This window comes from Macaca fascicularis, chromosome 10 (assembly GCF_037993035.2).
Source record: "Macaca fascicularis isolate 582-1 chromosome 10, T2T-MFA8v1.1".
Classification (NCBI taxonomy): domain Eukaryota; kingdom Metazoa; phylum Chordata; class Mammalia; order Primates; family Cercopithecidae; genus Macaca; species Macaca fascicularis.
The window spans coordinates 77,065,834-77,081,542 of record NC_088384.1 but is presented as its reverse complement, the minus strand read 5'-3'; the positions used below and the strand labels follow the sequence as shown (position 1 = coordinate 77,081,542).

Below are 15,709 nucleotides of genomic sequence, written 5' to 3'. Positions count from 1 at the left end.
AAGAATTGAGCTAAGATAAAAATGGAACCAACTCCTCACACTCCTAGCTACTAAAACATAATACTATTTAAGGAATAAGAGAAAGTAATATTCTGCCTCCCTGAAATCATGTCTCTATCCCTGCCCATCTCCTTAAGCTTCTAGCTCCCCCCAAAAGCAACCTAGTTATTTTGATAGAAGCTGTCAGCAAAACAGCGGAGCCAAACGCAAGTTCTAACATGTACCAAGGTGACATGTGCCAGGTACTATGCTTGGAGCTATCATTGTCATCATCATCAAATGTGCATTATCTAATTTAATCCTTGTTAGCTTCCTTCTACTACTACTTTAATCTCTGTTTTACTGTAGAGGAACTTCAGGTACACAGTGGTTAAGTAGCTTGCTTGAGACACCCAGGTATAAATGGCAGAGATAAAGTTAAAACCCAGATTTACCTGATTTCAGAGTGTAAATTCTTACACATCATACTTCTCTACCACCAGCATCTCTTACAATCATTATTTTTCTTTGAGAATTCCACAAAAAAAAAAAAAAAAAAAAAAAAAGGATCTAAGGAAACAAAACAGCTCATTCTAAGTGGATTGAGATTCTACTCAATGTCTTACTTCCTGAACTCATGGAGATGTCAGCTTCCCATAGAGGTGAACCTTGAGAGGCGGACCCTCTGAGGCTCATCTTACCCTCATAACTACTGTGAGAAATTATGAGGGAAGAGTTACTGTCCCCATTTGACAGCTGAGACACAGAACAGGTGACTTTAGAGCACTAGCGTTATGAAGATAGGTCTAGAATTCAGAAGTAATGACTCCCAGATCCTGGTTCTGCCCTCCTGACCAAATTGTCTCACACACAAAGGAACACATTTGAGAAGTCATTTATTCATCTACCCATTATCCTTAGTGCCTAGGGCAGAGTAGAGGCTCAATAAACACTAAGAAGGAAGGAAGGAAGGAAGGAAGGAAGGAAGGAAGGAAGGAAGGAAGGAAGGAAGGAAGGAAGGAAGGAAGGAGGGAGGGAGGGAGGGAGGGAGGGAGGGAGGGAGGGAGGGAGGGAGGGAGGGAAAGAAGGAAGGAGGGAAGGAAGGAGGGAGGGAGGGAGGGAAAGAAGGAAAGAGGAAAGGAGGGAAGGAAGGGAGGGAGGGAGGGAAGGATGGAAGGAAGGAAGGAAGGAAGGAAGGAAGGAAGGAAGGAAGGAAGGAAGGAAGGGAGGGAGGGAGGGAGGGAGGGAGGGAGGAAGAAAGGAAGGAAAGAAAGGAAAGGAAAGAAAGAAGGAGGGAAGGAAGGGAGGGAGGGAGGGAAGGAAGGAAGGAAGGAAAGAAGGAAGGCAGGAAGGAGGGAAGGAAGGAAGGAAGGAAGGAAGGAAGGAAGGAAGGAAGGAAGGAAGGGAGGGAGGGAGGGAGGGAAAGGAAAAAAGGAGCCTGTGAGTGATTAACCAACCTATGGACCACTCAATCTTCTCAATCTTACTTGGCATCCCTATCCTTATCTTAAACATGGAGAAACATTCTGGAAGGTCAGATGTCTCTTCCATGGTCTCATGACTGGTTGCTGGCTGAGCTAAGAGGACAACCCAGTGTTCCTGACTCCCACATCAGTGCTCTCTGCTTCTGTTCTTCCAAATTGGGGCAACCTAAAAAACTCTTGCTCCCTCAAATTAATTCTGTGAATCATTCTAGTGTTAAAACATTCAGCACCAAATTGGACAAATGTGAAATTATACTTCCAGGGCTCCACATAAAAATAAATGGGTATAATAGAATACCAAGAAAGTGTAAGCAGATGAGAGCTGGACTGACCAAACTAAAATCACTCACCTTTTTCCCATCCACTGTCTCCAGTAGAATGGAGCAAAGATTTCACGTGTGGCTTGATTGGGCCCTCGAGGAGAAAGTGCTCTCCGTGATGTCTCTGCCCTCAGCAGAACCTGCACTGTCACATCCCTATGCCTGAATAACCATCTGCCTTTCATAATTTCGTCTCACAAGAAATGGATAAAGAATGCGGAAAAGAGCAAAGAAATCATTAAAACACAGGCTAGTACAGACACAAGCCTATTTACAACCCATGTAAAGAAAATATTTTGAAACGTCTTTTGTGGTCTAGAACCTTGCTACTCAATGTATGTCCATGAACCAGCTCCAAGTGTCAGGGAGCTTGTTAGGAATGAAAAGCCCAGGCTCTACCCTGGCCCTACTGAATCAGAATCTACATTTTACAAGATGATTCATGTGCAGAGGATTCATATGCACATTCCAGTTTGAAAAGTAGTGGTCTAGAAGCTTCAGACACTTGATAATGATGATATTTTTAGTTTGCCTAGATAGCCTGCTATAGATGCATTTTCTGAATATATTTATTTAAAAACACTTATTTTAGAAACACTTCACTCTGGCACATTCCACATATTAATTTGTTTAATGCACATACCACCTCAATGAGATATTAACTATTATCATTGCTGTCTTACAAAGGAGAGAATGACGGAGGCACAGAACAATCAGGACGCTTGCCTGAGGCCCCACAGTTAGGGAACGAAATCACCAGCCTTCCAGCCCAGAGTCTGGCTTCAGAGTCTGTGCTGTCAAAGACTCCTGAGGCCATCCTGGGCCAGCCCTGTCCACACTACATCCTGACTTTGCCACTAAAGCCTATCAAAGTGTGCTCAAAGGCAAGGTAGGCTTTTGTGTCCTGGAGATTTAACTGCACACATTCTCTAAAATGGTGAGTTTCTAAAAGCTCACAGAAATCAGTTTCAGTACTTTATTTTTCAGAAGCACTATTGAAATTTAATTGTTAAAATACTATTTTTTTAAAAGCCCTTTGTTGGCCTCCACTAGCATCTCTCTCTTTCTTTCTTAGTTCAAAGTACATCAGTGGAGAATAAGCACCATGAGAGAGGTCCTAGCTTAGAATTGCTTCTGGAGGTACCATGAGCTTTACTTGAAAAACCAATTCATCCAAACTGTAAGCAATGCCATTTTATACCCATTAACAGTCGCCCTGTACAATGGAAGGCATTAACTGACTAGGCTTTCTAGAAATGAAGATTCTTAAGTATTAGTGATACAGATATCTTTGTTCCTTCTTTCCTGCCCACCAACTCCCACTCCCTTCCTGCGCATGGTTCAGGTGGCATTTGGTTTATTTGAACAGTAAGGAGATGAGGGGTGCCTTTGAAAGACCTCTCTGGCACAAAAGATCTTCTGTAAAGCTTGTAAAGGAATTATTTTCTCACGCTAGATTATTATGCAGAATGTTAGATTTCAGAATTAAGAGCCCTTATTTCTCATCTCAAACCCATTCTAAATACTGCAGACCCTCTCTATAGAGAGGGAAAATAGGCGAATGAGTTTCCTTTTGAGCTGTGTCTCCCAACCTTTGCGAAGCCATATTCTCTTCTGATGAACCTAAAAACCTCAACCCCCACCACCAAGATTCTTGCACATCTTTCCATGGGGCGTCCCTCCCCAGTTTCACTGATGAAGACTTTCGGATAGATGGTGCCAAAGAAGAAAATTTAGACTAGAAGATTTCCAAAGGTTTGCTTTCTGTGATTGGTGTTATAAAAACTATAGACATGTCTATTTCCAAACAAAATTACAGTATAATATGAAGTATGTGTATTCCGATTTCATGCAGGCCTCACCCCAGCCCTACCCCATGGAGACGGTGCTCCATTTCCTCATTCTGCCTAAAGCATCACTGGTAGATCAAGTCCACAGGTGGCCCATTCTTCTACCCCTCCATAACCCCTCAGGGCTCTTGTCATACTTCCTCCCTTTTTTCTTTTGGTCCTTCTTCATTTTCCATTTCTAGGGCTCATTGTCCGCTTACTGATTTCTCTTTCTCTCTTTTCTCTCTCTAACTCCTTTTCAACTTTGCTACCATTATTGGAATGTAGAGTAAAGATGCTGGTATCAGGACTTTGGTTATGTTGGATGAACAAGGAGGTAAGTTCAGATTTCTTCAGTAAGAACAATTCCTCTTCTGAATAATGTGCATTTTAAATTATTTGTGCATACACAGGTGGTCGTTTTGACATGTGTTACACACGTACATGAATGTGAGGGTTCTAAATTTTTCATCTTGCTTTTTACTTTCTCTGTTGAAAAGATTGGTAAATGTATGGAAATATTGAGACCTTCTTCATGAGTGAATCAATGATACTCCTCTCTCTGTTATATATGTTGGGGTAACAGAATTTTGAAGGCAAAAGCCATGGTTTGTTTTTTTTTTAAATGATAGTATTTTGGACAGTGTAAGAATTTTCTTATTATCCTTGCCCCTAAACTTTCCCAATAAATTTGGTTTTCTTCTAGTAATACATAGATAGAATGAGCATATGCCATATCATGTTGTCTACTTCTTTTGACCATCCTAACTCAGTATCTAGTAGTTTTGATTTCCAAATCACTATGGGTATTTCTTAAATACCTGGGAGCTGTTTTTCACAGAATATAACCTGAGGGGAATTATCTGGAAAATAGAACATTGAACCAATTGAAATATTTGGCCTGTTTTAAAGATTATTACAGAAATGCCAGAAGCAAGGAAAATCAGAGAGCCGGCCTTTTAATATAGCGTCTCTATACCTAACGTGGAAACTAAAAAGGGTAATACCATTATTTTTCTTTGTCTCAATGTATCTAGCCCTATGGTGAGATTGTACATAATTCTGGCCACAAGTCAGTTACCTGATTCCATTCTGAATTCTTATCATAATAAACAGATTTCTGCAAAGTTTTTTCTTTTTATTCATATTTTGCAAAAGCATTAGAAAATGTTTTGACTTTTTTTTTTAATGGCAGAGATAAAAATGTACAATGTATTCACAACATAGGAAACCATAAATAAACTCAAAGCATAAATCTCAAGCTGTGGGAGGGAACATGCCTAACAGATAACAGATACAAAGCACTTCTCCTAAAATTCAGAGAGCCCTTGCACATCAAAGAAAAGGGCAGCAACCTAAAGGAAAAATGGATGTAAGATAAGATGTCATCACAGATGTATGAAACCATGCTCTAATCACCAACAAGGACAAGATACCACTTTTTAGAGCAGACTGGCATAAATTTAAAAAATTGATAATAACCAGTGTTGTGAATATGTTGGGAAAACAGAAACTTTTATTCCACAGCTGGGCACTGTAGCCTGATACAAATGTCTTGAAGAATAATTTGATACTATCTTCACATTTTAAAGTGTACCCATCTTTGACCAAGACACTCCACTCCTAGAATTTTACAGTGCAGATATACATTTACAGTTATATGAAGAAGAATGCATATAGCTTACTCATAATAATGTAAGACTAGGAACAACTTAAATATCTGTCGGTGGGGAGAGCAACCCAATTAATTGTGGTACAGCCATAAAAGAATTGTTCTGCCAGCAATATAATACATGAGGTAAATCTTTATTTACTGACTTCTGTGGAGTTGGGGTGGGAGCAGGAAGGGACTGGAGGAAGATGCATCATTTGGAGTCCCCTGGGGAGCAAATGCCAGGAAGCAATTAGAAGCAAAAGAGATTTACTGGGGAAATGTTTGTGATAGGTCAAGGGGAGAGGGGCGGGAGCAGGCAGAGACAGCCTTCAGACTATGAAGCAAGTCTGATGCCTATAAAAGTAGATGGCAAAGGAAGGAGAATTGGGTGGGAAGACCTTCATACTGCAGTGCTGCTCTGAGAAGACCTCAGCCAGGTCGATGGGGAGCCCAAGAGCAAAGATTGCTGATTAGAGGAGCCTTGTGTTGGGTAGAAATGTTCTAGCACCAGTAGCCCCATTGTGCTCAGCCATTGGCTTGAAGCATCCCAGGAAGAGCCTGGCCTCAATGTAAACACTGTGGCAGACTGCTTACCTGCGCAGCTGGAGGCATCTGGCTGTCATATAAAGACTTTTGGTCTTACATTATTTATTTGTATTAAACTTTTTCAATAAATATATGCCAATTGATCCAAAAAAATGTAGAAAAATGTTTGAAAAAAGTTGATTATAAACCCCAACGTTTTTCCTTCGATTTTCACAATACAAATTGTCAAAAGTTGTACACAAATAACAAAGTCTACTAGAGTTCCATGTTGAAGGTGTTGCAATGGCAAGGGAAGTCTTCAGAACTCCCCAAATGGGTTTTTTATTATTATGTGACTTGTTGGCTGGATCTGTGTAACAATGTTCCAGGCTTTGAAACTCAGGAAGCAGCAAGTCATTGCTTTTTAAAAAAATAACTAAACAATGTGTGCCCAAAAGAAGAGTGGTACCTGATTTCCAGTGCAAAATTTAAACGTATACACTCAAATAATTAGCAGTTTCACCTTATTTATTTTTTAAGTTAATAATTTGTAACTTGATGGGGGTGGAAAAAGAGACATTGCAATGGAGGGTACACTTAGGAAAGATTTAGGATAGAGCCTTTTTCTCCTGAACAATAAAGCACTGACATAAAGACATGGAAAGTAATATATACAAACCTGGAATCAAAAAGAGAAAACATGAATAACAGGCTTACAAGAGTGATAAATTGCATTGTACTTTGATGAAGAAAATCTAGAGATAATTTGCTGAAATCTTCATAAAAATGCAAAAATATACATTCTTTAGCAAAAATGATCTCCAGAATCAGCTTTGTATTATTCTCTGAGAAACAAAGCAGAATAGAATGTCTGTTTGACAGATTTCCCCATGAGACACTTAATGTTCTCGGCTAAGACATTTCAATTATGGCCATACCACAGTAAATGCTGAATTCTTCAGTTAAACAAGGATTAGACTGGGTTTACTCAGATGTGTGGTGAGTAGATAGATACTGATAAGAAACATGCAACTGTAACACCCCTGAAAGTGGGTGGTTTCTGGCCAGTCTTAAATAGTACACATTTCATTTATAGTATAATAGGAGCTTAGGACCTTTTTTTTTTTCTTTTTTTTTTTAGGCAGTAGGGACCCAGAAGGACCTTTCTGATTGACAGATGAGCATGTCAACAGCTATCTTCATTGCCATTATAGTGCATTTTAATTTTGCCTTTACTTGTTTAGATCAGTAACTACTTCGAAATTTCTCTTCAGTTATCCTCTACTAATTTTGTTTATGTGTGAGCACCAAAAGTGTTGACTATTTCTACCTCACAGCGGCACGGGAGCCTCAAGAAACAGCCATCCTTCTAAAGAACCATCCCAACCATTGTTGGATCAGGCCAGGCCATTCCAGGTTGTCCTGTTAAATGATTCACTAGGAAATTTCCTATGGGATTCTTGCTTTATGCCCAGGTATCAGGAGACACCAAGGAGCACTGAGCATGACAGCTAACCCTGGAAATGTACTGAGCCCCGGGACTTTTATTCCTCTAGAAAATTTGTCACCAAGAGAAGTCCTCAAATGACCTTGGCACTAATGTGGGCTTTTACCTCTATATCTTTTGTTCCTTTTGCTGGTCTTTGCTGAGTTGTATGTCTGTTGTGATGCTGACTTTTGGGAAAAAGATGTGACTTTTGGGAAAATCTCCTGGGACCAACTCCAAACTCAACAGTGAAATATTTGACTACTGTCTGACAGAAGAAAGACAATGTAAATCCCTGTCCAGAGAGTCACCTATCTTAAAAGGTTCATGGCACTACAAGGTGGCATTTGAAAAACCATCTCTCTAGCTAAAGTTCACTCACCAATATCTGTTATGAATGACTTAGTCATGATAGCCGCATATAGCTGTTTAAATTTAAATACATTTCTCTATGTTCATAAATGCTAAGAAAAATGAAATTCATAAAGGCAGCATCTTGTAACTGGACATACTCATGAAGGCTGCATACTAGATTAATAGTATTAATGCTTACTATTCTTCTACTGATTTTTACCAAATTGAGAATTCTAAGGGCCCCAAGTTGGCTTACTTAGGAGAGATTAGTAGAAATTTTGTTTTCACCAGTCATTAGAAAAATATTAATGGAAAACATTAATATTGATCATCGAGCATCCTGTCATTGGTGAATCTATCACAAATAACCAGTGATCCAACATCATGGCAAAGGAAAGCCCAAGCTCTGGCCCCAACATATAGTGTCACCTACTAGAAGACGCCCTCCCTACTCAAAATGTTATTCTCCTCCCAGCCCTCAAGAATAAACAGAAACCAGTCAGAAAACAAGCTTAGGGAGATCAAAAGCAGTCAACACTGGATGATGTGTTGCATCAGCCTCAGAGATGCTGCTGTCCATCCCAGAATGAGATGCTGTTAAGCATTTCCTGAAAAGCATCTTCACAGAAATCACTGAAGTGCCGTGAAGTCCCAATATGCCAAACATCTCCACAAACATAACTCAGTACACTCTAAAAATTAATATTATTGCTAGAATTTCTGCAACAAAATGGTTCCACAATATTTTTTAAATTAAAGGTTTGACTTAGAATTCATATGTAAATATATATTCAACTGATATTGGTAGTTATAAAATAGTGTTCTAAATTAACTATTTTCTGAATAGTTTTCTGAATCAAATTCAGCTTCAGAGTTTTCTCTTTTAGTGAAACCTTTGCCAAATTAAGCTGGTGACCGATGGCAGAGCTCAGCTTTCTGAAATATGGATTTAGACTTGCCTGTTTGTTTTTCCCTTTTGATATCAATTATCTAATTCATAGGTCCAATACCTGTGCACCAATTCACATATATATGTTACCTCCTAATCTCTGGAAGCACAGTGGATGGGTCCCTGCTATCTTATCAGAGAGTAAATATTTTGACCAAAAAAAAAAAATTATCAACTTGCTTTGTAACTTAGGAGAAACTCCTCAAGAAGGACAGATAACTGCATATGTGTCCTCATGCCATAATCTATGCTTATTTCAGCTGTCATTAGCTGGGGGCAGCATCTCTCCTTCTAAGCCCAGATGTCTCCTCCAATCCATCTCAAGTCTGCACTCCCAGAGGCCCTTAGCAATTACTTGATTGGGATTTGGCATCTCTATTGTCTGTACATATAATGGTTCTTCATCTGATGAGGAGTTCCTTTCCCTCCTCGCCCCAGTCCCTCCACTTGAATATTTACCTTGATCTACAGACTAATTTATTGCATTCTTAAAAGAAAACTGGAGTGAAATTCTTAGAAAAGAAAAACATCTTCTTGATTTTTATATATATGTGTGTGTGTGTGTATATATATATATTTTGCCCTTTAAAAAATTTTTTTAATTGTAATTTTTATTTTTGGAATGAAGTTTCACTCTTGTTGCCCAAGCTGGGGTGCACTGGCGCAATCTCAGCTCAGTGCAACCTCCATCTCCCAGGTTCAAGCAATTCTCCTGCCTCAGCCTCCCAAGTAGCTGGAATTACAAGCGCACGCCACCATGCCCAGCAATTTTTTTGTATTTTTAGTAGAAACAGGGTTTTATCATGTTAGCCAGGCTGGTCTCAAACTCCTGACCACTGGTGATCTGCCCACCTTGGCCTCCCAAAGTGCTGGGATCACAGGCGTGAGCCACCACACCCGGCCATATTTAGCCCTTTTAAGGATTTTTTTTTTTTTTTAAGCCATCGCTGTGCCTGTATTTATTCAGCAAAAGTTCTCCTGCACTACCTTATTATCTCCTCCAGGTATTCAATGCTAGATAAACAATGAAGTTTTGTTTTCATTTGTCATTTCAAAAGCGCAGGAGAAATAGCAGATTCCTCATGAACTGAATTCTGTTCTTTAGCCTCACAAAAGAAAACACAATAGGCTTTTATTTTCCAAATTCACAGTCTGGCAGTTTGGGTCACTAGTGAATATATCTTGGTTTTTTTGGAAGCACAATTTCCACTGTATAACTTAATGTGAAATTGTGTTTAAGTGATGATATATGCCCTTAGGCTGGAAATGTACTTATCAGTTGTATTCTAGGCATGCCTTTATTCCAGGAGGCATAGGCATGCATGCATGAAAATATAGATGAAAAGAGGAATGGAAATGTAATTAGGTTTTGTAATTAGACAGCCGAGACATCCATTGCTGCCTTCCTTTAATGGTCGTTTAAAAGCTGTTTTAAAAATCCTTTCATAGAACTTGTAGTTATCTCAATTTGGTGACACAATTCAAAAAAATTAATCAAGTTGGTGTATGTAACCCTGGCAACCTAGAAGTATGATTCATTCTGATGACTATTGATCTATGTCTGAGATACACTAAGGTCAGCTATGCTGGCAGCAGGGATACCATACTGTCCTATGTTCCAATTCATCATCCTACTTCCAAAGAGACATTCATTCTCCCTGCTCTCTGCCCGGGCTTGGAGCATGCCCCCCATTATAGACTTGGAAATCAGGGGGCAGAGAAGTGAAATGCCTTCCAAAACATTCATAACAAATTAAGTCATAGGATGAGAGAGGAATTGCAATGTTCCAGGACTTACAATGTTGCTGTGTGGATGTTACTCTTTTTTTTTTTTTTTTTTAACAGCTTTTATGAATTACATATGCACAATCAAGTGCAGACCATGGCTCCCTCTGGCTAGACAACCACTGCTAGGGGAAGAAAAGGAGCCATACCCATTGCTTATGATTGCTGCTGCTGCTGTTGTCTCCAAAGAAGAAAATGGATTCTATTTTCTACCCTTATCTGGTTGAGGATGCTTAAAAACCAAAAGATGGAGATATTTTAAAGTTGAAGCAGATACTTTCTCTAGTAGCATTGAATTAGAATGCGTAAAACATAAACTAACACCTTGTTTTTTCCTCCTGGGTTTCACTGGTGCGTGAGTAAGTGAATATGCTGTGCTGTTTTCCTGGACACTCGGAATCAAACAGGCCTTCAACCCCATCCCATCATGTTTGAATTACAAACTATTTTGAGCATCTTGTTTGTTTCCTTCCACCCATACCTGTGTAGGGCAGCGGTAGCAGTCTTCAACAATGCATCCTCTTGGACAATGCATTGTAATATCTCTCTTTCAAATTCTGTTTCACATAGTCATTTCTCATGTTCTGTTGGAGACCCCCAAAAAATTCATTCCACACTGTCATCCCTTTGTCCTAACCAGAACAACTCGATCGTGTCGAAGAAGGCATGAACCATATCAACCAAGACATGAAGGAGGCTGAGAAAAATTTAAAAGATTTAGGGAAATGCTGTGGCCTTTTCATATGTCCTTGTAACAAGTAGGTACTGGGTACCAGCTCTAATCTGTGGCGTCCAGTTTTCTTTCTTTCTTTTTTTTTTTTTCTTTTTTAATGTCAAAGTGAATGTCTGAAGTTTTGTCTTTTTTTTCTTTGTCCTTTTCCATCTGCTTCATTCTGTGGGGATAAAATACTTGTGTTTAATCAGAACAACTGGAACGCATTGAGGAAGGGATGGACCAAATCAATAAGGACATGAAAGAAGCAGAAAAGAATTTGACGGACCTAGGAAAATTCTGCGGGCTTTGTGTGTGTCCCTGTAACAAGTAGGTGCTGCCTGCCTGCCTGAAGCTTTGGTTTCCCAAGGCCCATCTCCAAGCCTTGACAAGCTCATTCCTGCCAAGCTCATAGGCAGGATGAGCATGTGGCATGCAGAACAGATCAATACCGTCTCCAATGCATTCATCTCATAGCATAGATGATATTAGCAGGAGTTACTGTTGATGCATTAAAAATCAGGCATACTACAGTGAAAGCTTCACTGTCAGCAACTTTTATTGATGAACGTTTCAACATTTTCCGGAAAGTGTACCTTGAGACAGAGGCTAGCCTCAAGAAAGAGGCACCCAGGGAACTTCCTTTTCCCCAACCCCAAGAGTCAAAATTGCAGGTTTAGAAAAGGCTGTGGGTAAGTTTGGAAGATGAGAAACACATATGTGAAGGTTTGATTTTTTCCAAAATAAAAGAGACAGGTAATTTGGCCCAGGGAAGCATTCTATAAATTAGAGAATATGACAGAGATTCTCCCTTTCTACTGCCCACCAGTTGCCAAATTTGGTCGATAGATGCTGCTGCTGTACCCAACACAGAGGCAATGAGCTCTTCAGCAAGAAGTGTTCAAGCCTTACTCAAATTGGACCCATCCCTCCCAAATTTTTCTCCTTGGAAGATCTACCCGTACACTGGCTGAAATGTTGAAATGTGTAGATTTTGCATGCACAACATCACAAAACATTCAACTGTTCTCAAGGTTCTGCAACGCTTTTTTGGAATGTAGCAGAAATGTGACATGTGGTTATAAAGGTTTGCAACGGAAGGAACCTAATACTGAGGGTTCTGGAAGATTGTCTCATTTGACTAGTGGTGGAAAAAGAAATGCATGAGTGGATTGTCCAACATGCATTTGGAAAATTAGACTCCTTATCCAATCTCCCTCACCCCTCCCACATCCCCCTTTTAAAAGAAGACTTTTTCCTAAAAGCTCTCCTGATCCTAGCTTTTAGAATAGAAATTGACGTCATTTTTAGCAGATTATATGACCATTCACATCCTTTAAACTTTGAGGCTGATTTAAAATATCCCACTTCCTGTTTAGGAGGGGGAGGGGCTCAAATTGCAAAAAAAATAATAATAATTTGCTTTTTAAAGAATGATCTACAGTAAAGCCTGATTAACTGGAATCTAGCTAACTGGAAACCTCAGCTGCATGCTCTTGCTCCCTTCCATTTTTAGCAAAAAAGAAACAAAGAGAAAACCTCACATCAGAAATGTAAAATGGTTTTACTTCCAGGGTAGTTCGAATTGTCTTGCTTAGTCTCCATCCTCCTGCAACTTCCACATCTATGACGACCAAACAATAAGAGTTGATCTTCACAGAAAAGGCCATCAAGCAATCAATATAAATGATAACCAAGGAAAGATTCAATCAGGTCTTCTACCTTAAGACTTTCAGGCAGGAAAGTGGCTCAGAAGTCTAGCAAAGATATTCACTCATCACCCATGAAACAAAACTTTCCTCCTTGGCCCCACTGTTCATTAAGAAAGTCATATAATTCATCAAAACAAAACAAAACAAAAACCTCATTACCAAGCATTCCAGTTAGTCAAGATTTGACTGTATATTCCTTTCCGTGGCAACTTGCCCCCAGGTGAGATTTCCATCCATTTCGTGATAAATTCCAACAGACACATTTTCCCCCCTTCATCAACTGTGTGTGAAGAAAGGGTGGAGGCAGGTTCCCCTGGGATGGATTCTAATGTTCTAATGAAATGATGGCTCCTACGAATTCCACATTTGAGTGATCACTAATTTCCTTAATGCACAAGAGACCCTAAACTAAGCTTCAAAGCTTGACTGAGGTGTTCCCTATTGTGTGTAAATAATGCTTTAAAAACCATGTGTCACAACGCAGTGGCTGGTGGTGCCCTGGACTCTCTGAGGGCTTCGCCCTGTCTCGGCATGTTTCAAGGGACTATGGTAGATGTACGGCAGTGATGTGAGTCTATGTGCAGCATTGTGGGTGCAGTGGTTTGCCTTCTTTCAGAAACGCATACTTCCCACTCATTTGACTTTGCCAAAGATGGTATAGCAGACATTTGACATAGCAGAAAACATCACGAAGTCCATATAACTTTTTTTCATCTGAGGAGGGAGGAGATGGGGAGTTGGAAAAATAACAATTAAAAAAGCCAGACTCTAAGCCCTATTAAATTTAGTTTGGGGATCTTGTTTCATTGAATGGGTCCATGGCCCTTTGGTGCAATAAATTTTGACTGCACTAAGGCCTGCGGCTTGATTGTGGGAGTTGCTGAAATTCTATTGGTACAATTTTCCAGTTTGTCTCTAGGGCTGCTTGGTCCCCAGTCTGCAAGTATTAGAGCCAGTTTTAATAGATGGCTGTGGTCCTCTGGTGAAAGAAGAAAATAAAATGTTAAATTCTGGTGTCTTACACAAGAAAATGTGAAAATGGGACCAAAGAATGTCTCTTGTTTTTGGACTAAAAAGCATGTGGTTTCTACTATGTAAAGAACCTAAAAACATCTTTGATTGCCTTTAATTACAACACCCACCAAAATATGCTGCACATGTTTCTATTGGGCACAATAGGTATGCCTGGATTTGTAAGTTTTTCTCCAAGGCAGCTCAGTGCAATACAGCCCATGGAGACCATACCAGCATTAAACCACTCTCCTCCATTACAACACCAGGATAGTTTAAAGTAGCAGTTTGTAAGCACTCTCCACCCTGCCCCTCAGCCCAGCAAAGAAGCTACCGAACCTGCGTTTCAAATCCTCATGAAGGCTATTACTGTCCTGCTAGTGCCTTTTTCGAGAATGGTCAACTTCTGGAGTAGTTTGGCTTAAATGAGAATGCTTCACTTTTTACTCATGCCTGTAGCTGGTGCATGAAGAAGACATAGAGGGGTTTCCCTTTTTGGTGCTAGATGGCTTGTTCTCTCTTCTATTTTCCTGCATTCATTTCACTATGCTTCTTTTACTTTTTGTCTCTGTGGACAAAGGTTTGTACATCAACTCTGGATGTATGGTGACTGTTTGGAAGTACCGATATATTATCTAATTCAAATCACTCTAGAGGCAACGCAAAGACCATCACTCTTGGCCAACCACCAATCCTTTATGTCCTTCATGGAGATTTGGAAATGTTAGTTCCACATGTGTTAGGAAAATATATATATATATATTTCACAGGGATCTTTGCATGATGGTTTGTAAAAACTTAGTTGAGGATGTTTTCTTGATGACAGTGTGTTGCTGTGGTGTGATGTGCACACTCTACTTGGCAGTCTTGTTTTGTGTCTGTCTGCCAGTATGTTTTTCTGTGTGTTTTGTGTCTCCAAATATAACCACATCACTAAAATAGAACTAAATGTCCTCCAGCTACCTTAGTCCTTGTCCGAAATCCAAACTAAACCACAAAACAAACCAAAACAAGAACAACCTTGTGGGCAAAGATTGCAGTCCATTGCAATGGACTCGATTGGAAGTGAAATGTTGAGTAGCTGAGGCATGGTGGTGGCCAACTGTTTAGGTCTGGATTATGATATATCGGTATTCTCTAATGCCTCGACTTAAAACTCATTCGCTTGGTTCGATTCTTCTCTTGAAGAAGTGACAATTGTTGAGAGCTTGCTCTTCTACCCCTGTGCCTTGTCACTCACCCTCTCTTTTGCATAGGCTTAAATCAAGTGATGCTTACAAAAAAGCCTGGGGCAATAATCAGGATGGAGTGGTGGCCAGCCAGCCTGCTCGTGTAGTGGACGAACGGGAGCAGATGGCCATCAGTGGCGGCTTCATCCGCAGGTGAGCCTCATGCAGCATGCACTGTAGCGGTTCTCTATTGTCAAGTACAAACAACTCCAAAACTGAATGGTTTTCTAAAAATAACCATTTTGTTGCTCATTAATCTACATACCTGTTGAGTGTTCTTTTCTAAGCCTTCCCTGGACCTTGCCTGGGTGGGGTGATCCAAGATGGCCCCATTCACTTGTCTGGTGATTGACTGGGGCTGTTGGTGGGGCACGTCTGTTCTTCTCCATGTGGCCTCTTCGGCAAGAGAGCCCAGGTTCCTTACATGGTGGTAGCAGCATTCCAAGGGGGCAAGCCTCAGTGCACTTATCAAACCTTTGCTTGCTTAACTTGTATTTGCCAGTTTCATTAGACAAAGCAAGTCACATGACCACATCCAGACTCAATGTGGCAGTAGGTGCAAGTCACATTCCATGAGTTTAATTGAATAGAGCTTATAAAAGAGACTACTTACAGAGGGGTGGGCAGGACTAATAGCAAGGAATGGTGAAGCACTTCTGAGCTAGCAATAGCAGGACGCT

The 15,709-nt window shown here is 40.1% G+C and overlaps 1 protein-coding gene across 5 annotated transcripts in view; it reads left to right on the top strand.

The window, feature by feature from the left end:
• Positions 1 to 15,709, top strand: part of SNAP25 (synaptosome associated protein 25) — an 87,294-nt gene that overhangs the window by 61,532 nt on the left and 10,053 nt on the right. For 2 of the 5 annotated variants that reach the window (XM_005568353.3, XM_005568354.4), the window contains exons 4-6: positions 3,901 to 3,949; positions 11,290 to 11,407; positions 15,057 to 15,182. In XM_005568353.3, coding sequence (XP_005568410.1) covers positions 3,901 to 3,949; positions 11,290 to 11,407; positions 15,057 to 15,182 — 293 coding nt within the window. Of the gene's footprint in view, positions 1 to 3,900; positions 3,950 to 11,005; positions 11,408 to 15,056; positions 15,183 to 15,709 lie in introns of all 5 variants that reach the window. The other 3 variants (XM_005568355.3, XM_015457785.3, XM_074004775.1) reach the window with 2 other exon arrangements.